The sequence below is a fragment of the Pelophylax lessonae genome (genome assembly GCF_965119305.1).
Source record: "Pelophylax lessonae genome assembly, chromosome: 2".
NCBI lineage: Eukaryota > Metazoa > Chordata > Amphibia > Anura > Ranidae > Pelophylax > Pelophylax lessonae.
The window spans coordinates 481,286,803-481,303,149 of NC_138769.1; the positions used below are offsets into that span (position 1 = coordinate 481,286,803).

At 43.5% G+C, this 16,347-nt stretch overlaps 1 protein-coding gene across 1 annotated transcript in view; it reads left to right on the forward strand.

The window, feature by feature from the left end:
- LOC309545177 (ileal sodium/bile acid cotransporter-like) overlaps positions 1-12,524 on the forward strand; it is a gene marked incomplete at its 5' end in the record, with an annotated part of 32,585 nt that extends 20,061 nt beyond the window's left edge. The window contains one exon of the mRNA XM_082244315.1: positions 12,250-12,524. Within this exon, the coding sequence (XP_082100441.1) occupies positions 12,250-12,422 (173 nt within the window). The 3' untranslated portion in view covers positions 12,423-12,524. The remainder of the gene's footprint in view (positions 1-12,249) is intronic.
- Between the last annotated feature and the right edge of the window lie 3,823 nt (positions 12,525-16,347).

Genomic DNA, 16,347 nt, shown 5'->3' on the forward strand with positions numbered 1-16,347 from the left:
GGGGGGGATCAGGGGTGATCAGGGGGTTAAATCTTTATTGGGGGGGTGGCGGGTATCCTAAGTATAAAAGGAACGGCGGCAATCGCTAAACCTGGTCACAAGTCACACTTATACGGGTATATAGGAAAATGCTATATACTGTACACAGTGTATGTTGTGACAGGGGGTGTAGGGGTTAACAGGGGGGGGCGATCGGGGGTTAAGTGTGCCTATCTAAGTGTGTGTATGTGTGCTTGGTGCAGTACTCACAGTTAGATGTGCTCTCTCCTCTCGATGAATCCAAAAAGAATCATGGGAGGGGAGAGCGGGTCTTTTCTGAGCCTGTGTTTACATTTCACAGGCACAGAAAATAATCTGATTGGGCAGGACCGATCAACAGGTCCAGGCCAAAAATCATTGGCCTGGACCTGATGACTGATCGGTTCTGAACCCAATCATGTCATCAGCGGTAGGGATGATCGAACTTTTGAAAAGTTCGGTTCGACCAGAACACCCGAATTTCCCAAAAGTTCGGTTCAGATTTCAGAACCCCATTGAAATCAATGGGACCCGAACTTCGGTTATCAAAAAACACAATTTTTAAGCCCTAAAACCCAATAAATGCCCCTAAAAAGTGCCTAGGGTTCTGGGTCATGCCCCATTAACTATTAATCACACAAAAAAATTCTTAAAAATTATCATTTTTGATAAAAAAGCCAATTATTGAAATTTATTTTTACTTTGGATTTAGTATCTGGGGGGTCTAAGAGGTGTGCATGTGAAGTTTCAGCTCTGTAGCATGTCCAGAACCATGAAAAAAAAAAGATAATTTTTCAGTAGAACAGGGATGTGGGTCGGGACCCTCCTTTAACTTTAACACCTATATGATCTTTTTTTCTGGTTCTGGACATGCTACAGAGCTGAAACTTCACAGATACACCTTTTAGACCCCCCAGACACAAAATCACACAAAAAAAGTTCTTAAAAATTGTAATTTTTGATAAAAAAGCCAATTATTGAAAAATTAAAAAAAAAAGAGAGATTTTTTGATTTTTTTTACTTTGGATTTAGTATCTGGGGGGTCTAAAAGGTGTGCATGTGAAGTTTCAGCTCTGTAGCATGTCCAGAACCATGAAAAAAAAGATTGTTTGTATTAGAAAACTTTCAGCACAGGAGGTTGGCTCCGCTGCTGTAACACCTTGCCGGTTTAATAGAAGGCATTTTTTTGGGTTCTTTGCAGTCAGGAAAAACATCTGAACTTGTGTATAGTGGTACTGTGCACAAGTTCAGATGTTTTGCCTGCCTCCAAAACCCCCCAAAAAATGCCAGCAAAAACACACCTGGGCATTTTTTTTTTTGACGCTAGCGTTTTTTTTTGGCATTTTTTGGGGTTCTTTTGAGGCAGGCAAAACATCTGAACTTGTGTATAGTGGTGTATATACACACATCCATATATTTATATACACACCTAGACATATATAGGTGTGATAGTAGCAGAAATATATGCTTGCGCTAATGAAATCATTTACAGTAATATATTTCTGCTACTATCACACCTATATATGTCTAGGTGTGTATATAAATATATGGATGTGTGTATATACACCACTATACATAAGTTCAGATGTTTTGCCTGCCTCAAAAGAACCCCAAAAAATGCCAAAAAAAACGCTAGCGTCAAAAAAAAATGCCCAGGTGTGTTTTTGCTGGCATTTTTGGGGGGGTTTTGGAGGCAGGCAAAACATCAGAACTTGTGCACAGTACCACTATACACAAGTTCAGATGTTTTTCCTGACTGCAAAGAACCCAAAAAATGCCTGCTTTGAAACCGGCAAGGTGTGGAGAGAAGCTAACCCCCTGAACTGAAAGTTTTCTAATACATACAATCCTTTTTTTTTCTGGTTCTGGACATGCTACAGAGCTGAAACTTCACAGGTACACCTTTTAGACCCCCCCCCCCCCCCCCCCGACACAAAATCACACAAAAAAAGTTCTTAAAAATTGTCATTTTTGATAAAAAAAAGCCAATTATTGAAAAAATTAAAAAAAAAGAGATTTTTTGATTTTTACTTTGGATTTCAGATCTGGGGGGTCTAAAAAGTGTACATGTGAAGTTTCAGCTCTGTAGCATGTCCAGAACCATAAAAAAAAAAAGATTGTTTGTATTAGAAAACTTTCAGACAGGGGGTTGGCTTCGCTGCTGTAACACCTTGCCGGTTTAATAGAAGGCATTTTTTTGGGTTCTTTGCAGTCAGGAAAAACATCTGAACTTGTGTATAGTGGTACTGTGCACAAGTTCTGATGTTTTGCCTGCCTCCAAAACCCCCCAAAAAATGCCAGCAAAAACACACCTGGGCATTTTTTTTTTTTTTGACGCTAGCGTTTTTTTTGGCATTTTTTGGGGTTCTTTTGAGGCAGGCAAAACATCTGAACTTGTGTATAGTGGTATATATACACACATACATATATTTATATACACACCTAGACATATATAGGTGTGATAGTAGCAGAAATATATTACTGTAAATGATTTTATTAGCGCAAGCATATATTTCTGCTACTATCACACCTATATATGTCTAGGTGTGTATATAAATATATGGATGTGTGTATATACACCACTATACACAAGTTCAGATGTTTTGCCTGCCTCCAAAACCCCCCAAAAAATGCCAGCAAAAACACACCTGGGCATTTTTTTTTTGACGCTAGTGTTTTTTTGGCATTTTTTTGGGTTCTTTTGAGGCAGGCAAAACATCTGAACATGTGTATAGGGGGTATATATACACATATATGTCTGAATATATACCCCTAGACATATATAGGTGTGATAGTAGCAGAAATATATTACTGTAAATGATTTCATTAGCGCAAGCATTTATTTCTGCTACTATCACACCTATATATGTCTAGGGGTATATATTCAGACATATATGTCTATATATACCCCCTATACACATGTTCAGATGTCATGTCTGACATCAAACATGTCCTCAAAAAAGCACTGGCAGTGGCAGCCCCTGCAGCATAAAAAATGCTTGGCTGGTGAGAAGCCATATGGGTGTGCCGAAGCAATTCAGAGAAATGATCATTTCTCTATAGCGGTCACCCTGCTATGGAAGGGTTTTGTCACCCTGCCATAGCAGTCACTGCCAGTTAACCCTACACTACACTATGGTCCCCTGACACTTAACACTTTCCCTACAGAAACTGAATTTTTGAAGCTAACTTAAGTGTAAAGGAGCACTCTAACTACACTAGATATCCCTTTCCTCACACTAAAAATAGCTAAATGACACTTTTAAAGTAAAATTAACAGAACTGCTTCCATTCTCTTCCATGTCCAGTATAACAATGCTAGGAATATGGCGGGGGCGATCTTATATACTGGGGGGCGTATTCACTAATGATTGGTCTAGGGACCCCCTAGTCACTCCAATCACATTCCTAGCATTCTCCTGCCCCCTCATTTGGCTTTTGCTAATGGTTCTGGTCCAATCACTGGCTTTTAAAGCCCATTTCCTGAAGCATTGCATTTTGGGTTCTGGTTGCCGAATTCCGAACACCCAATGTTCGGGCCAAACCGATGGTCGACCCGAACCGTTCGATCATCCCTAATCAGCGGGACCACGGGTGCGCGCCCCAGAGCGGCGGGAGCAAACGACATAGTACTACGTCGCTTTGCCTGCACGGGGCTGACCGCCACAGTAAATGTACTTGCGGCAGTCGGCAAGTGGTTAAAAAAGGTTGAGAAACACTGCTATAACCTTGATTAGGAATGAGCTTCGTGTTCGAGTCGAGGCTACGTTCAACTCGAACATCGGTCATTCGATCGTTCGTTGAATGACGAACAAATGTGCTTCTTCGCAGGAAATTTGAGTTTCCCATAATGCACTGCATGTGCGCCGCGCGTGTAGCGCGTTATGTGATTGGCCAAAGCATGCACCCTGACCTCATGCTTTGGTCAATCAAATGATCTCTGGCAGGCTGCCTTTAGCCAATCATGGCTGAGGGGCCAAGTACACGCCCCGCAGCATGTAGTGTCATTGTGCAGGCGATGAGACAGGGACAGGCACGTTATTCAGGCAGGGAGAGAGTAGTTTTTTTGAGTCAGACAGTGCAGAGACATTGCTAGCAGTGTAGGGAGGGCCAGGTCCCTGTGCGAGGTAGGGAGAGATTGATTTCTTTACATCATATCAGACAGTATAGCACCAGTGAGTGAGTAGCAGTGTAGGGAGGGCAAGATTCCTGTGTGAGGTAGGGAGAGATTTCTTTCTTTACATCAGATACCAGACAGAGCTTTGTTCATTGGTCAGTTTCTGCAACATTTTATAATATTCACAGACCTATAGGAATAGAGATCACTTCAGATATCAGCCAGAGTAATCATTGCTCAGTTGTGGAACATTCTATAGGCATCACAGACCTCTAGGAATAGAGATCACTTCAGATATCAGCCAGAGTAATTATTGCTCAGTTGTGGAGCATTCTATAGGCATCACAGACCTATAGGAATAGAGATCACTTCAGATATTAGCCAGAGTATTCATTGCTCAGTTGTGGAACATTCTATAGGCCTCACAGATCATCCATCTATAGGATTATAGATTACATCAGATATCAGTGAGAGTATTGATAATCAGTCACTTGCGTACATCTATAACCACCACAGCTCATCTATAGGGCTATCAATTACATCATATCAGGTCATTGAGTATCTAATGGTCAGTTGCGTATACCCTATATTGATCTGTATCAACATCATGTCCCAAAGGACGACGCTCACAGGCCACAAAAAGAGGGCAAGCAGCCTCAGTGTCCATTGTGAAAAGTGATGGTCCCAGTCGACATAGTGCATCCTCTGCAGGCGGGGCACATCCGTCCTTTAATTCTGGAGCTGCCCGTGCTATTCAGCCACAACATGTGGAAGAGTTGGTGGAGTGGATCAATAAGCTGTCCTCATCCTCCTCTTCCTCTGACACCCACGCTCCCAGTAGTTTGCCTTCCACCGCAGCTGCGGCCCGTTCCACAGGCTCCTTCTCCACAGCTACTCCTTCAGTCGCCCCGCCATCATGCACGGAGGAGTCACCTGAACTATTCGATCATAGTCTCAGTGACATGCTCCTGGAGGATTTGCAGCAATTTGAAAGCTGTGATGCTGTTTCCCAGGTTGATTAAGGGAATAACATGAGCCTAGAGAGAGGGGGTGACAATGACAGACAAGAGACCAGCAGTCATGTTGCCACAGCTGAAGCATATTGCCAAGTTTGCTCCAGTGACGAGGAGGGAGGGGATGATGAGGTCACTGACTTTACTTGGGTGCCTGACAGGATAGAGGAGGAGGAGGAGGAGGAGGAGGAGGAGGGGGAGGATGAGGAGGACAAACAACTCCAATGAGGTAGGATGTGCTCCAGGGGCCGCCATAGCAGTAACCAACCTATTGCGTCACAGCACAGAGCTCCACAGGTGCAGGGTGCTGCAAAATCCCAGCGGACTCCAAAAAGTTCATTAGTGTGGGCTTTTTTCAGCACCTGTGCAATAGACCGCAGCATTGCTGTTTGCAACATCTGTCTAAAGCAGATCAAGCGTGGCCAGAACACCAGCCACTTGGGCACCACCTGCTTGACAAGGCATATGATGACCTGCCATGCACTCCGTTGGCAACAGCGCCTGAAAGAGGCACCAGATCAAAACAAGCATACATCACCTTGCTCCTCATCTGCGATCTCTAACCCTACTACACTTCATGCCTTTTCAAATACCAGCATTGAGAGGGATGATGGTATAGCAATGAGCGGCACAGAGACTTGCACCCAATCTGCTAGCAGCACACCACCGCTTGATTTGAGCAGCAGGCAAATTTCACTACCCCAGTTGCTGAACCGTAGAAAGAGATACTGTCCAGCCATCCACATGCTCAGTGTCTTAATGCTAGCTTGGCCAACTTGCTAGCATTACAGTTGCTGCCTTTTCATCTGGTAGACTCGGCTCCCTTTCGCGAAATTGTGGAATGTGCTGCACCACAGTGGCAGGTCCCAAAAAGGCATTTCTTTTTGCGTAAGGCCATTCCGGCTCTCTACCGTCATGTGGAAGGTAGTGTTTTTGCCTCGTTGGACAAAGCGGTCAGCAGGAAGGTGCACATTACTGTTGACTCTTGGTCCAGCAGGCATGGACAGGGACGTTACATTTCTATCATGGCGCACTGGGTAACTCTGCTGGCAGCTGGGAAGTATGCAGAACAGGGTTCGTGCTGGAGCTTGTTTTGCCACCACACCTCCAAAAAGCTGGTGCTGGTTCTGCCACATCTGGCTTCTCCACCACCTCCTCCTCCTCCATGTCCTCTTCTGCGCAATTCTCCTCTGCAGCAGCAGTGCTCCCTAAGCATTCAAGGGGCTACGCAAGCAGTCAGGCTAAAAGATGCCATGCTGTGCTTCAGTTGTTCTGTCTAGGGGATAGGAGTCACACCGGTGCAGAGATTCTGTCTGCTCTGAAAGGGCAGGCTCAGAGATGGTTGATGCCACGACAGTTTAAGCCAGGAATGGTTGTATGCAATAATGGCACCAACCTTCTCTCCACCCTCCGACACGGACACTTGGCACATGTTCCATGCTTGGCACATGTTCTGAATCTGGTGGTGCAGCATTTCTTGAGCAGATACCCGGGCTTCCAAGATCTCCTGAGGCAGGCCAGCAAAGTCTGTGGCCATTTCCGCCGTTCATTCAATGCCAGTGCTCACTTATCTGACATTCAATGGGAATTAAATCTGCCCACCATCCGCCTCATTTGTGACATGCCCACCAGGTGGAACTCAACGTTGGCAATGCTGCAGCGGCTGCACACGCAGCAGAGGGCCATCAATGAGTACCTGTGTAAGTATGGCACAAGGACAGGGTCAGGGGAGCTTGGCTTTTTTTCGCTACGCCAGTGGCTTTTGATTAAGGATGCATGCATCGTCCTTTCACCATTTGAGAAGGCCACAAGGATGGTGAGCCGGGACGATGCATGCATCAGTGACACTATCCTGCTAGTCTACTTGCTGGAGCACACGCTGCGTGAAATCATGGACAGGGAACTTGAGGAAGAACAGCGGCAGGAAGAGGAGGACTTCCTTTCCTCACAAGGCCCGCTTTATGCAGATATCATTCCTGCAGGGCCACAAAACACACAGGAGGAAGAGGAGGAGGAGGATGAGGATTTCAGCAGCATGGATGTAGAGGATAGAATACAGCAGTCTTCAATGGATGATTTTGATTCCCCAGAAACCCCAGGAGTTGTACGTGGCTGGAGAGAGGTTGCTGCTGCTGACAATGTCATCCTTAGTGACCCAGAGGACTCAGAAGCTCATGCGTCCTCCAACTTATGTTGCATGGGCTCCCTGATTCTGCAAAGCCTGCGAAAGGACCCGAGGATTCGTGCTATCAAGGAGAGGAATAATTACTGATTGGCAACCCTTCTTGATCCATGTTACAAGGGTAAAGTTGCAGAGCTCATCCTGCCTTCGCATAGGGAGCATAGGATGAAACATCTTGAGGAGGCCTTGAAAAAAAATTTGTGTACCGCCTTTCCAGACACTGGGAGGTCAACATTCTCGGGTTTCTGAGGCATCGTTCAGCAAAAGGAGGAGCGGTGGAGAAGGCGGCCGGCTGACCGATGCCTTTAAACAGTTCTTTTGTCATCAGCAGCACCCAGGGCTGTTTGGTTTAAGCAACCATCGCCAGCGTCTCCATCATATGGTGCATGATTATCTAGGCACAAGAACAGACTTGGAGACCTTTCCAACTGCGCATCCATTGGCTTACTAGGTCTTGAGGATGGACCACTGGCTAGAACTTGCTCAATATGCAATAGAGCTACTGGCCTGTCCTGCTTTCAGCGTGCTTTCCGAATGGACGTCCATCATCATATGGTGCATGATTATCTAGGCGCAAGAGCAGACTTGGAGACCTTTCCAGCTGCGCATCCATTGGCTTACTAGGTCTTGAGGATGGACCACTGGCTAGAACTTGCTCGATATGCAATAGAGCTACTGGCCTGTCCTGCTTCCAGCGTGCTTTCCGAATGGACGTTCAGTGCTGCTGGAGGTTTTGTGACCGACAAAAGAGTGCGTCTGTCCACAGATTCTGTTGGCCAGCTGACTTTTATCAAAATGAACCAGTCCTGGATCAACAAAAGCTATCAGGACCCTGATGCTGATGTAACTGATTGAATTTGATAGCGGTCTGCCATCCCTTGAAGACTGCATATGTTGCCTATCCTATTCCTCTACCTTTATTCTGCTAGCTTCCAACATTGTTTTTGGTTTAGGTCACTGCCAACCCCCAAGGCCTAATTTTTCTGCACTTGTATGACAGGTGCATACAATTGAAATGTTGTATGTCATTTTTATCAGCAGGCCATGTCCCTGTGCCCTGCTAACTGTGAGGGGTTACGGTGTTCAGCCACCACCAAGACCAAAGGCCCAATTTTGGGCACCTGTGTAGCACATGCAATTTTAAATTTGTATGGAATTCTTAGCAAGATTAACTGTGAGGCCTTGGTTAAGGTGTTCAGGCACCACCTACCGCAAAGGCCCAATTTTTGGCACTTTTATAGCACATGCAATTTCAAATTTGTATGCAATTCTTACCAGCAGGTCCTGTTCCTGCACCCAGCAAGAGTAACTGCAAGGCCTTGGTTACGGTGTTCAGGCTCCACCAACTGCAAAGGCCCAATTTTTGGCACTTGTATAGCACATGCAATTTCAAATTTGCATGAAATTCTTACCAGCAGGTCCCGTTCCTGCACCCAGCAAGAGTAGCTGCGAGGCCTTGGTTACGGTGTTAAGGAGCCACCTATCGCAAAGGCCCAATTTTTGGCACTTGTATAGCACATGCAATTTCAAATTTGTATGAAATTCTTACCAGCAGGTCCCGTTCCTGCACCCAGCAAGAGTAACTGCGAGGCCTTGGTAACGGTGTTCAGGCACCACCTACCAGAAAGGACCAATTTTTGGCACTTGTATAGCACATGCAATTTCAAATTTGTATGGAATTCTTACCAGCAGGTCCCGTTCCTGCACCCAGCAAGAGTAACTGTGAGGCCTTGGTTTACGGTGTTCAGGCACCACCAACAGCAGAGGCCCAATTTTTGCCACCAGTATGACAAGTACATGCGATTTCAAATTTGTATGGATTTTTTAACAGCAGGGCCGTTCCTGCGCCAAGCAAGAGTAACTGCGAGGGGTTACGGTTTTCAGGCACCACCAACAAACAAGGCCCAATTTGTCTGCACCCCTATGAGAAGTACATGCGATTTGAAATTTGTATGTATATTTGTACATGACATTTTTTGCTTTAGAAATGTCAGTATTGCTGCAGCAGGCTACATACATCGTAGAGATGCACTACTTTACAGGCACATTCAGAGGACCCCCCCCAGGCATGATATTTGAAGGAGTTTTTCATTTTTATAGTTTAACTTTAAGCCTCATTAAAATCAGTAAATCAGTGCTCCTTTAAAATTGATTGTTTTTAAAAACTTTTTTTTTCATTGCTACATGTTCCCCAGGTCAGTACTCAGAACCCCATACACTTTTTTGGGGCAATAACTTGCATTTAAGCCTTCAAAATGAGGCCAATTGATTTTCGAGGTTCGACTCCCGTAGACTTCAATGGGGTTCGTTTGTTCAAATTAACTTTTCCTCTGTTTGCGGTGTTCTGGTGCAAACCGAACCGGGGGGTGTTCGGCTCATCACTAACCTTGATATAAAATTGTTATGATCTCCCTGTCACATTTTCTTTTGCATATGTAATCTGTCACCTAAAATACATACCACTGGTTAGCTGCAAGCATTGGCCTTCATTTAGTACTTTGGCCCCCAGAGCTATTTTTTTTCATTTTCAGCACGAATAATAAAATACACATTTTGTATATATAAATTGACTTAAAACCCCAAGACATTATAATTTTCTAAAAGCAGAGACTTTGTAGAATATAATGGTGGTATTGCAAACTTAAGAGCCTTAAAACTCATCAATTAAGAGTTAATGCTCTTGCATCGGCATGTGTAGGGATACATACTGTAATTTATCCAACCAATATTTTTATACAATAATGCACCTGATATTCATGTATATGTACGTGCGGGGGGATTTCACAACTTTTTTTTATTAAACTTTAACTTTTAAACCATGTTTCCTAACTTAACTTTTAACTTAACTGTATTGCTATCACATTGCTAATTGACCCCCAATGTAACCTCTGCACTTTGTTAAAGCTGATTGAGCACAGACTGTGCTCAGTCAGCTTTTTTCCTGGTTAGAATGGCTTGGGTTTGACAGCTCATCAATTTATAGTTAAACTGAAATGTGGGCCCTATTATTATACATTCATGGAGTAAGAGTCCTTTTTCCTTAGCTTTTTTAATTATTTTATTATTTATTTGCTCATACATTTTACCTAATTATTTCACTTTACTCATATCACTAGGGGTTCAATGCTGTCATAGCATTGACTGACAGTGGCAGGTTCTCTTTATGAAAACATCAGATGTCTAAAAGACCCAAATGCCTTCTCTTCCAGAAGCCCTTGCAAATCAGCATAATTAGCACAATTCTAACATGTGTCAAATCCAGATGGTTTGATAAATATAAATTGTGCAAGATGATCAATGACCCACCAAAACAAGAAAATCTGAAAAATTATTCCTGTGGTAAGGTCCAAGTTGACGGGTAAAGGGCCACATAGTAGGTGCAGTAACACCAAACTCTTTGAGCAGTTTGATTAGACTGCAGCAGATCTGTCAGTGCCAGTTTTGGGCAAAATTGCAACTGTCCAATAAGTAGTTCCTGCGGTGTAGTTTTAATATTTTTTTTTTAATCTGCAAAATTCTGAAATTCAAATACTGTATTCATTTTTTATATGTGTTTTGTGGACATCTGGGTATAGGGCGAGCAAGGCAAGCCAGGGGTGTTAGACTGGTTCATACGGTCATCGGTATTTCTGATTTCTGGATGAAGAATGTGTACTTTTACAGAACATATGCAATAGAAAGACTGTATAACAAGAAATCTATTTTTGTTTCCTAGCTTATACCTTTCTATCCTAGTCAATTCCCTAACAAAAGCTAATTTCGGATTGGTTATTATTATATTATGTGGGTAAACACTATGGTGGTACCACCTTATTGATTCTACTGAGCACGCCAAGACCATTGAACAGACAGTATAAATAAAATTGGATCATATAACCATCTGTAAAAAAAAGAAGGAAAAATGTGTAAACTACAATTTTTGTTTAGTATATATATTATTCCTAAAGTATAATTAAAGGCAAACCTTGTTTTCATTTTAAATAGGGTAGAGGTGGCTACCAGTTTAGGTGTTAGTATTTTGGGTTTTTTTGCCATCTGGTTCTCATTTAGGAGATTTCCCTTTACTTCATGTCATGTAGATTCAACAGGAAGTGAAAGGATATATTTTAAATGTGAAGGAAATTTGCTTTTAGACAGTTGTCATGGGAACAAGTGTCGCTATTAGAAGATTACCCCTTTTCTGGTGTCCACTAAAAATGTGTGATTTAGCCTCACTTTGATTCCCAATGATCAGGACAATTATGGGCCATACACACTATAAGATTTTCTGAAGACTTTTTCCTTTAGACTTACCAAAACCATATAATATGAGGTCAAACCTAAACACTTGCAATTTGTATGCAATCTGGCAGGCCCTTGCACTACATAGAAAAGGTAAATCTGAAGGAAATCTAACCACAAAAGTTGGATAGTGTGTATCCAGCTTTAGAGAGAGTTTATTTCCAAAGACAGGAATAAATCTTGATGGTGGTTCTAACTTCTTACCAATGTATCCAAACCTAAAAAAAAAATTTTAGCCTTTTAGTTATTTTTTAAAAAATATATAATTATAGAACTGGTTAAAATGGGTAGCGATATACAAATGTTTTTTTGAAGGTCTATGACCAATATAAAGACACTGAAGTTAAGCACATGGGGCCCTGTGATGCCCCTTCTTACCTAGCTAAGCTTAGGCTAAGTCTATCCTTGGAATCAGTACCCATCTGAGTATCAGGCCACATAATAGTTCAGCAGCAGGCACTTTACTGTCAGCAGGCTAAAGAGATGCACCCCTCTCAGAGTCTAGCATGGCCCCGAAGGACTAGAAGATGACTTTTTCCTGTTTTTAACATTGGCTATGTTGGGTAAGAATGGAGGTAACATTTAATGGAGTCCATTTAAGACAATACTAATATTGTATAATATCATTTGCTTTTTAGGTTACAGATTGATGTTACGTTTCACTGGCGACAAAACAGAAAATAAGGCTGATCCAGTGGATGGAGAAGTAAATGTAGGGTTTCAAATAGAGGAAAAATTAAGCAACGGAGATGTCAATGACAAGCCAGAATCAAGCCAGAATGAAAGCTGTTTGAATGAGATGAAATTTTGACAGGGTTTTACCTTTTTCTATTGGCCTGAGATGCCACATGGGGAAATCAGAGGCATATAATGATGGCAAAATGAAACCAAGCTGCAGCATTCATTGCTTACCATTTTAGGGGCCCTCATATGATGTTTCAATAAATAAGGGAACGTCCCAATGTCCCAATGATCCATTTTCAAGTGAAGAGGTTCTTTAATACACTACAACGCACATCGGATCTCCAACACCAGTTGCATTCCCTCTAACTGTGGCACATTGTCAACTTTTTGTCTAGGACTCTGTATATCTTGCTAATTTAGCTGGACTATATACTGTATAGTGATATGAAATAGCAATAACTTTCCACATTAAAAGTAACACTGAAATGTTGTTCTGTATATACTAATAAATTATTGTGTACAATATGAGTCTTTGAGTGTGGAATTGCATGTTAAAGAGGTTGAAAGTCTAAAAAAAAAAAAAAAAAAGCATGTTAAACAGCATAGTGCATGTGTTGTGTAATTTGTCCTATGCTGTAAAATACCTGATTGATCCTGCCTGTTTCTGTGTTCTCTATGTGAACTGACCACAGTAATCATGGCTGCTGATCCATGATACTGTGGTCAGTTTATGTGCCTCCATCATCCCGCTGTGTTAGAGTCTCTCCCCTCTCCACCTCCTTCCCTGCCTGTCAGTTCTTAGTGTGAGAGCAATCTCCAAACCTGCCCCTCCCCTCCCCTCCCACCGCTATTTTGTGTGCCAGTACAGTCAGTGAGTATCATCACTGCCAGCCCCTCTGTTATAACAAGGTATAATAGACAGTGTCAATGTTTGTTTGTTTAAATGATGCTGCTAAATACCTTATTTAAGAGCATCGCTGTGGTCATGTTATCTCCCGCTGCTCTCCTCCCTCGATTTAAGGACTACAGTGGGGGGGGGGCTAAACGGACAGCACATCGGTCCCATGACCTTCCGGCTGATGTCAGAGAAACATCTCAGCCCCTCCCGCTGTAGTCCTTAAGATCGGGGGAGGAGAGCAGCGGGAGATCAGGTGACTGCATAGCAGTGCTCTGAAATAGGGTTGTTTAGCAGCATATATATTTAAAATAAACTTTGACAGTGTGTATTATACCTTGTTATAACAGAGGTGCTGGCAGTAATGGTACTCACTGACTGTACAACCACTTTAATTACAGAAAACTGTCATTTAATAAAACAATTTGAACAATTAAACATCATCTACTAATGTTGAACTCTTTAGTAAGTATACCTAATAATATTTTTTTCAATTTTCTGAAAAAATATCTTAATGTAAACATGTAAACATTTTTGTTCTACAACTATAATAATCTTTTCTAAGGTGAATTTATTTAATATGGCAAAGGCACAAACAGCAATGACCTACAGCAGCCAGTCATGATTCACTGATCTGACCACAGTATATTAAAATCCAAGCTAAATTTATAGCTCAGAGCCTGTAGGCACAAAACTTCTGATGTCATAAAACTTGCCTATTGAAACTTTATACCCTGTTATGCCAATAGGCAGCAGAAACAACTCTAGAAGGAGCCTTTTTAAGAATCCCTATGCCACCATGGATGTTGTCTTACTGAAGGAGGCCATTTTCTCAAAGGTGAAATCCAAGTATGACTATTTTTCCCTAACTATGTTGCTCCAGCCTGAACTAATATAATTATGTATGTTCCATCCCTGGCCTGTGGGCATGGACTACATGACCCGTAGACAGGTAACTCTTCGTAAATGCGCACCATAATGCCTGCGACCAAGCGCAGCCACAGTCATGCAAGAATCAGCATTAGGACGGCACTCCGTACATAGAAGTGAGCTGTCCACCTTGCACAGATACACGTTAAACTTGAGGCTTTTTTACTGTGAGACACTCTTTCTGTGACACTATACCCCTCATCTTCCTGAATGCATTTTTTTGAGGGCGACACTGTGGAGCGGAGCCTGTGTCCTGCTTCTCTAGCTTAGCTTTCCTGCCTCCTCGATCCCAGTTATGTAGTAGAGATCCTGCCCGTGCACGAAGTGCAGACCTCTATCTAAGCACAAATAAATTCCTTCGGCTTTCCCGTACCTACAGCTTGGTCCATGGGGTCTATGTGCTACAGTTGTGGTCCCCAATGCCGTGATGGAACCTACCGCTAGGGAGGGAGTGGGAGAACCAACCCCTTCGCTAACCAGAGAACCCATGCCCAGAATCACTCTCCCACTATCTGGCTGCTAAAGAATTCCCACCAGTGCTGGCTACCCATAGCAATCACATGTTGGGCATGCCTTCCCACCATCTCCTCTGTACAGTTAACTCTTTCTCGTGGCTCCCTTAGCTTCTCCTCTTCATACTCATGTGTGTATTACAGGCCCTGTTTTTGGATGTGCCTTGTACCTTAATGGGCCCCTTTGAACAGACTTCAAACCAGGCATTAAATGGTTAACAGTACTGAAGACTTGCAGCATTACAGTCCATAATTCATAGTATCTCCTAAAACACATATACAGTCCTAATGCTACCTAGCTCAGGCTGCCCAAGTCTTACCTTCTAGGAAAGGAAAGTTAATTCAACTCAATAGTGGTAGGTTCCTGGTTCCAGGGGAATCCCAGCAGGCAGAACCAGGAGGACTAAATTGTGCAGAAGTCCTTCCTCTGTATTCCCATGTGAAAGTTCACTGAACTGATCATTGTACATCACTTTGTACCTCCTGAGCTCTCCCCTCACCTACACAGGTACTGCAGATGCCCACTGCATCCCAACTAAATCTACTGTGCTACCTTCAAGCTGAACTCCAGGTATGATCTTTATTTCATACTTAGAAAGGATAAGCTAAGCTGGGGCATATTAGGTCAATGATGTCACCAGAATTCTCCCCCATTTTTACTTGCTGAGGCTGAGCAGGGATTTTCGCGGCCACAGCTGTATGCCTCAGGAGGCTGCTATCATATATCATCTTCCCATGGGTTCAGCCTGAACCCTAGCTTATCCTTAATACGTACTTTATAGCTTGGTATGATGTACACATGCATAGCAAGCAGCTTGCTATGGGGGCACCTGAGCCGAGCCACAGCTCTATGTGTCCGTTCAGACACAGAGCCGCAGCTAGGTCCCACCCCCTCTCTCTCCTCTTTGGCTCACGGACTTTGATCAACGTTTTCCCCAGTTATTGCAAGGCAAATTGGAGAGGCAGGGCGGTGATGTCACAATCTCTACTGCAACAAACAGTCCCTGTGGTTACTATGCAGGAGTTAAACTGCTTGGCACTGGCAGGGGACCTGAAGAGAATCACTGCAGTAACAGCAGCCACGGCAGGAAAAGGAGTTGCAGGAGGGGCGGCTTCTCCGGGTGCTGGTATCATGTGAGGTAAGGTGACATCCCCTGGAGAGTTCCTGCTGCTACAAGCTGACAGGAGTAGTGACAGCAGCATCACTACTCCTGCCAGCTTAGCACGGGAAATGACAAACCAAACTTGGAGAGCAGAAGAAAGCTGGGAGAAGGGGTGGGCTGTGCTCTCCCTTCCCTCCAGCTCCTCCTCTTGCCACTGTAGTGCTCCTGCATTGGGACTGTTCAGGATTTTTTTTACTCACTCCCATCTCCAACCAAGAAAAAAATGTGGGTAGGGGCAGGTAAGCAAACTCTGTAAAGTTTAATCTGACCATGAGTGGTGTCCCTGAGCCACGATTCCATACCCCTGCAGCAGCCAGCATCTCTCAATGCCAGCTGCCTTGCAAAAGTGTTAAAAGTCAACTTGCCCTAGACTCCTTCTCAACTCTGATGTTTAAAGATGAGGAGGAGACTAGGAGGAAGGACATCATACAGCCATCTGGCCCACTGTATCTGAGGTCTGTGTGGTGAGGGAGGTAGGAATTGCACTGGGGACATGGGGGGGGGGGGGTCAAAGTAATAATCATTAGTACTAGGTGGGTGGTTTGGGGGGGG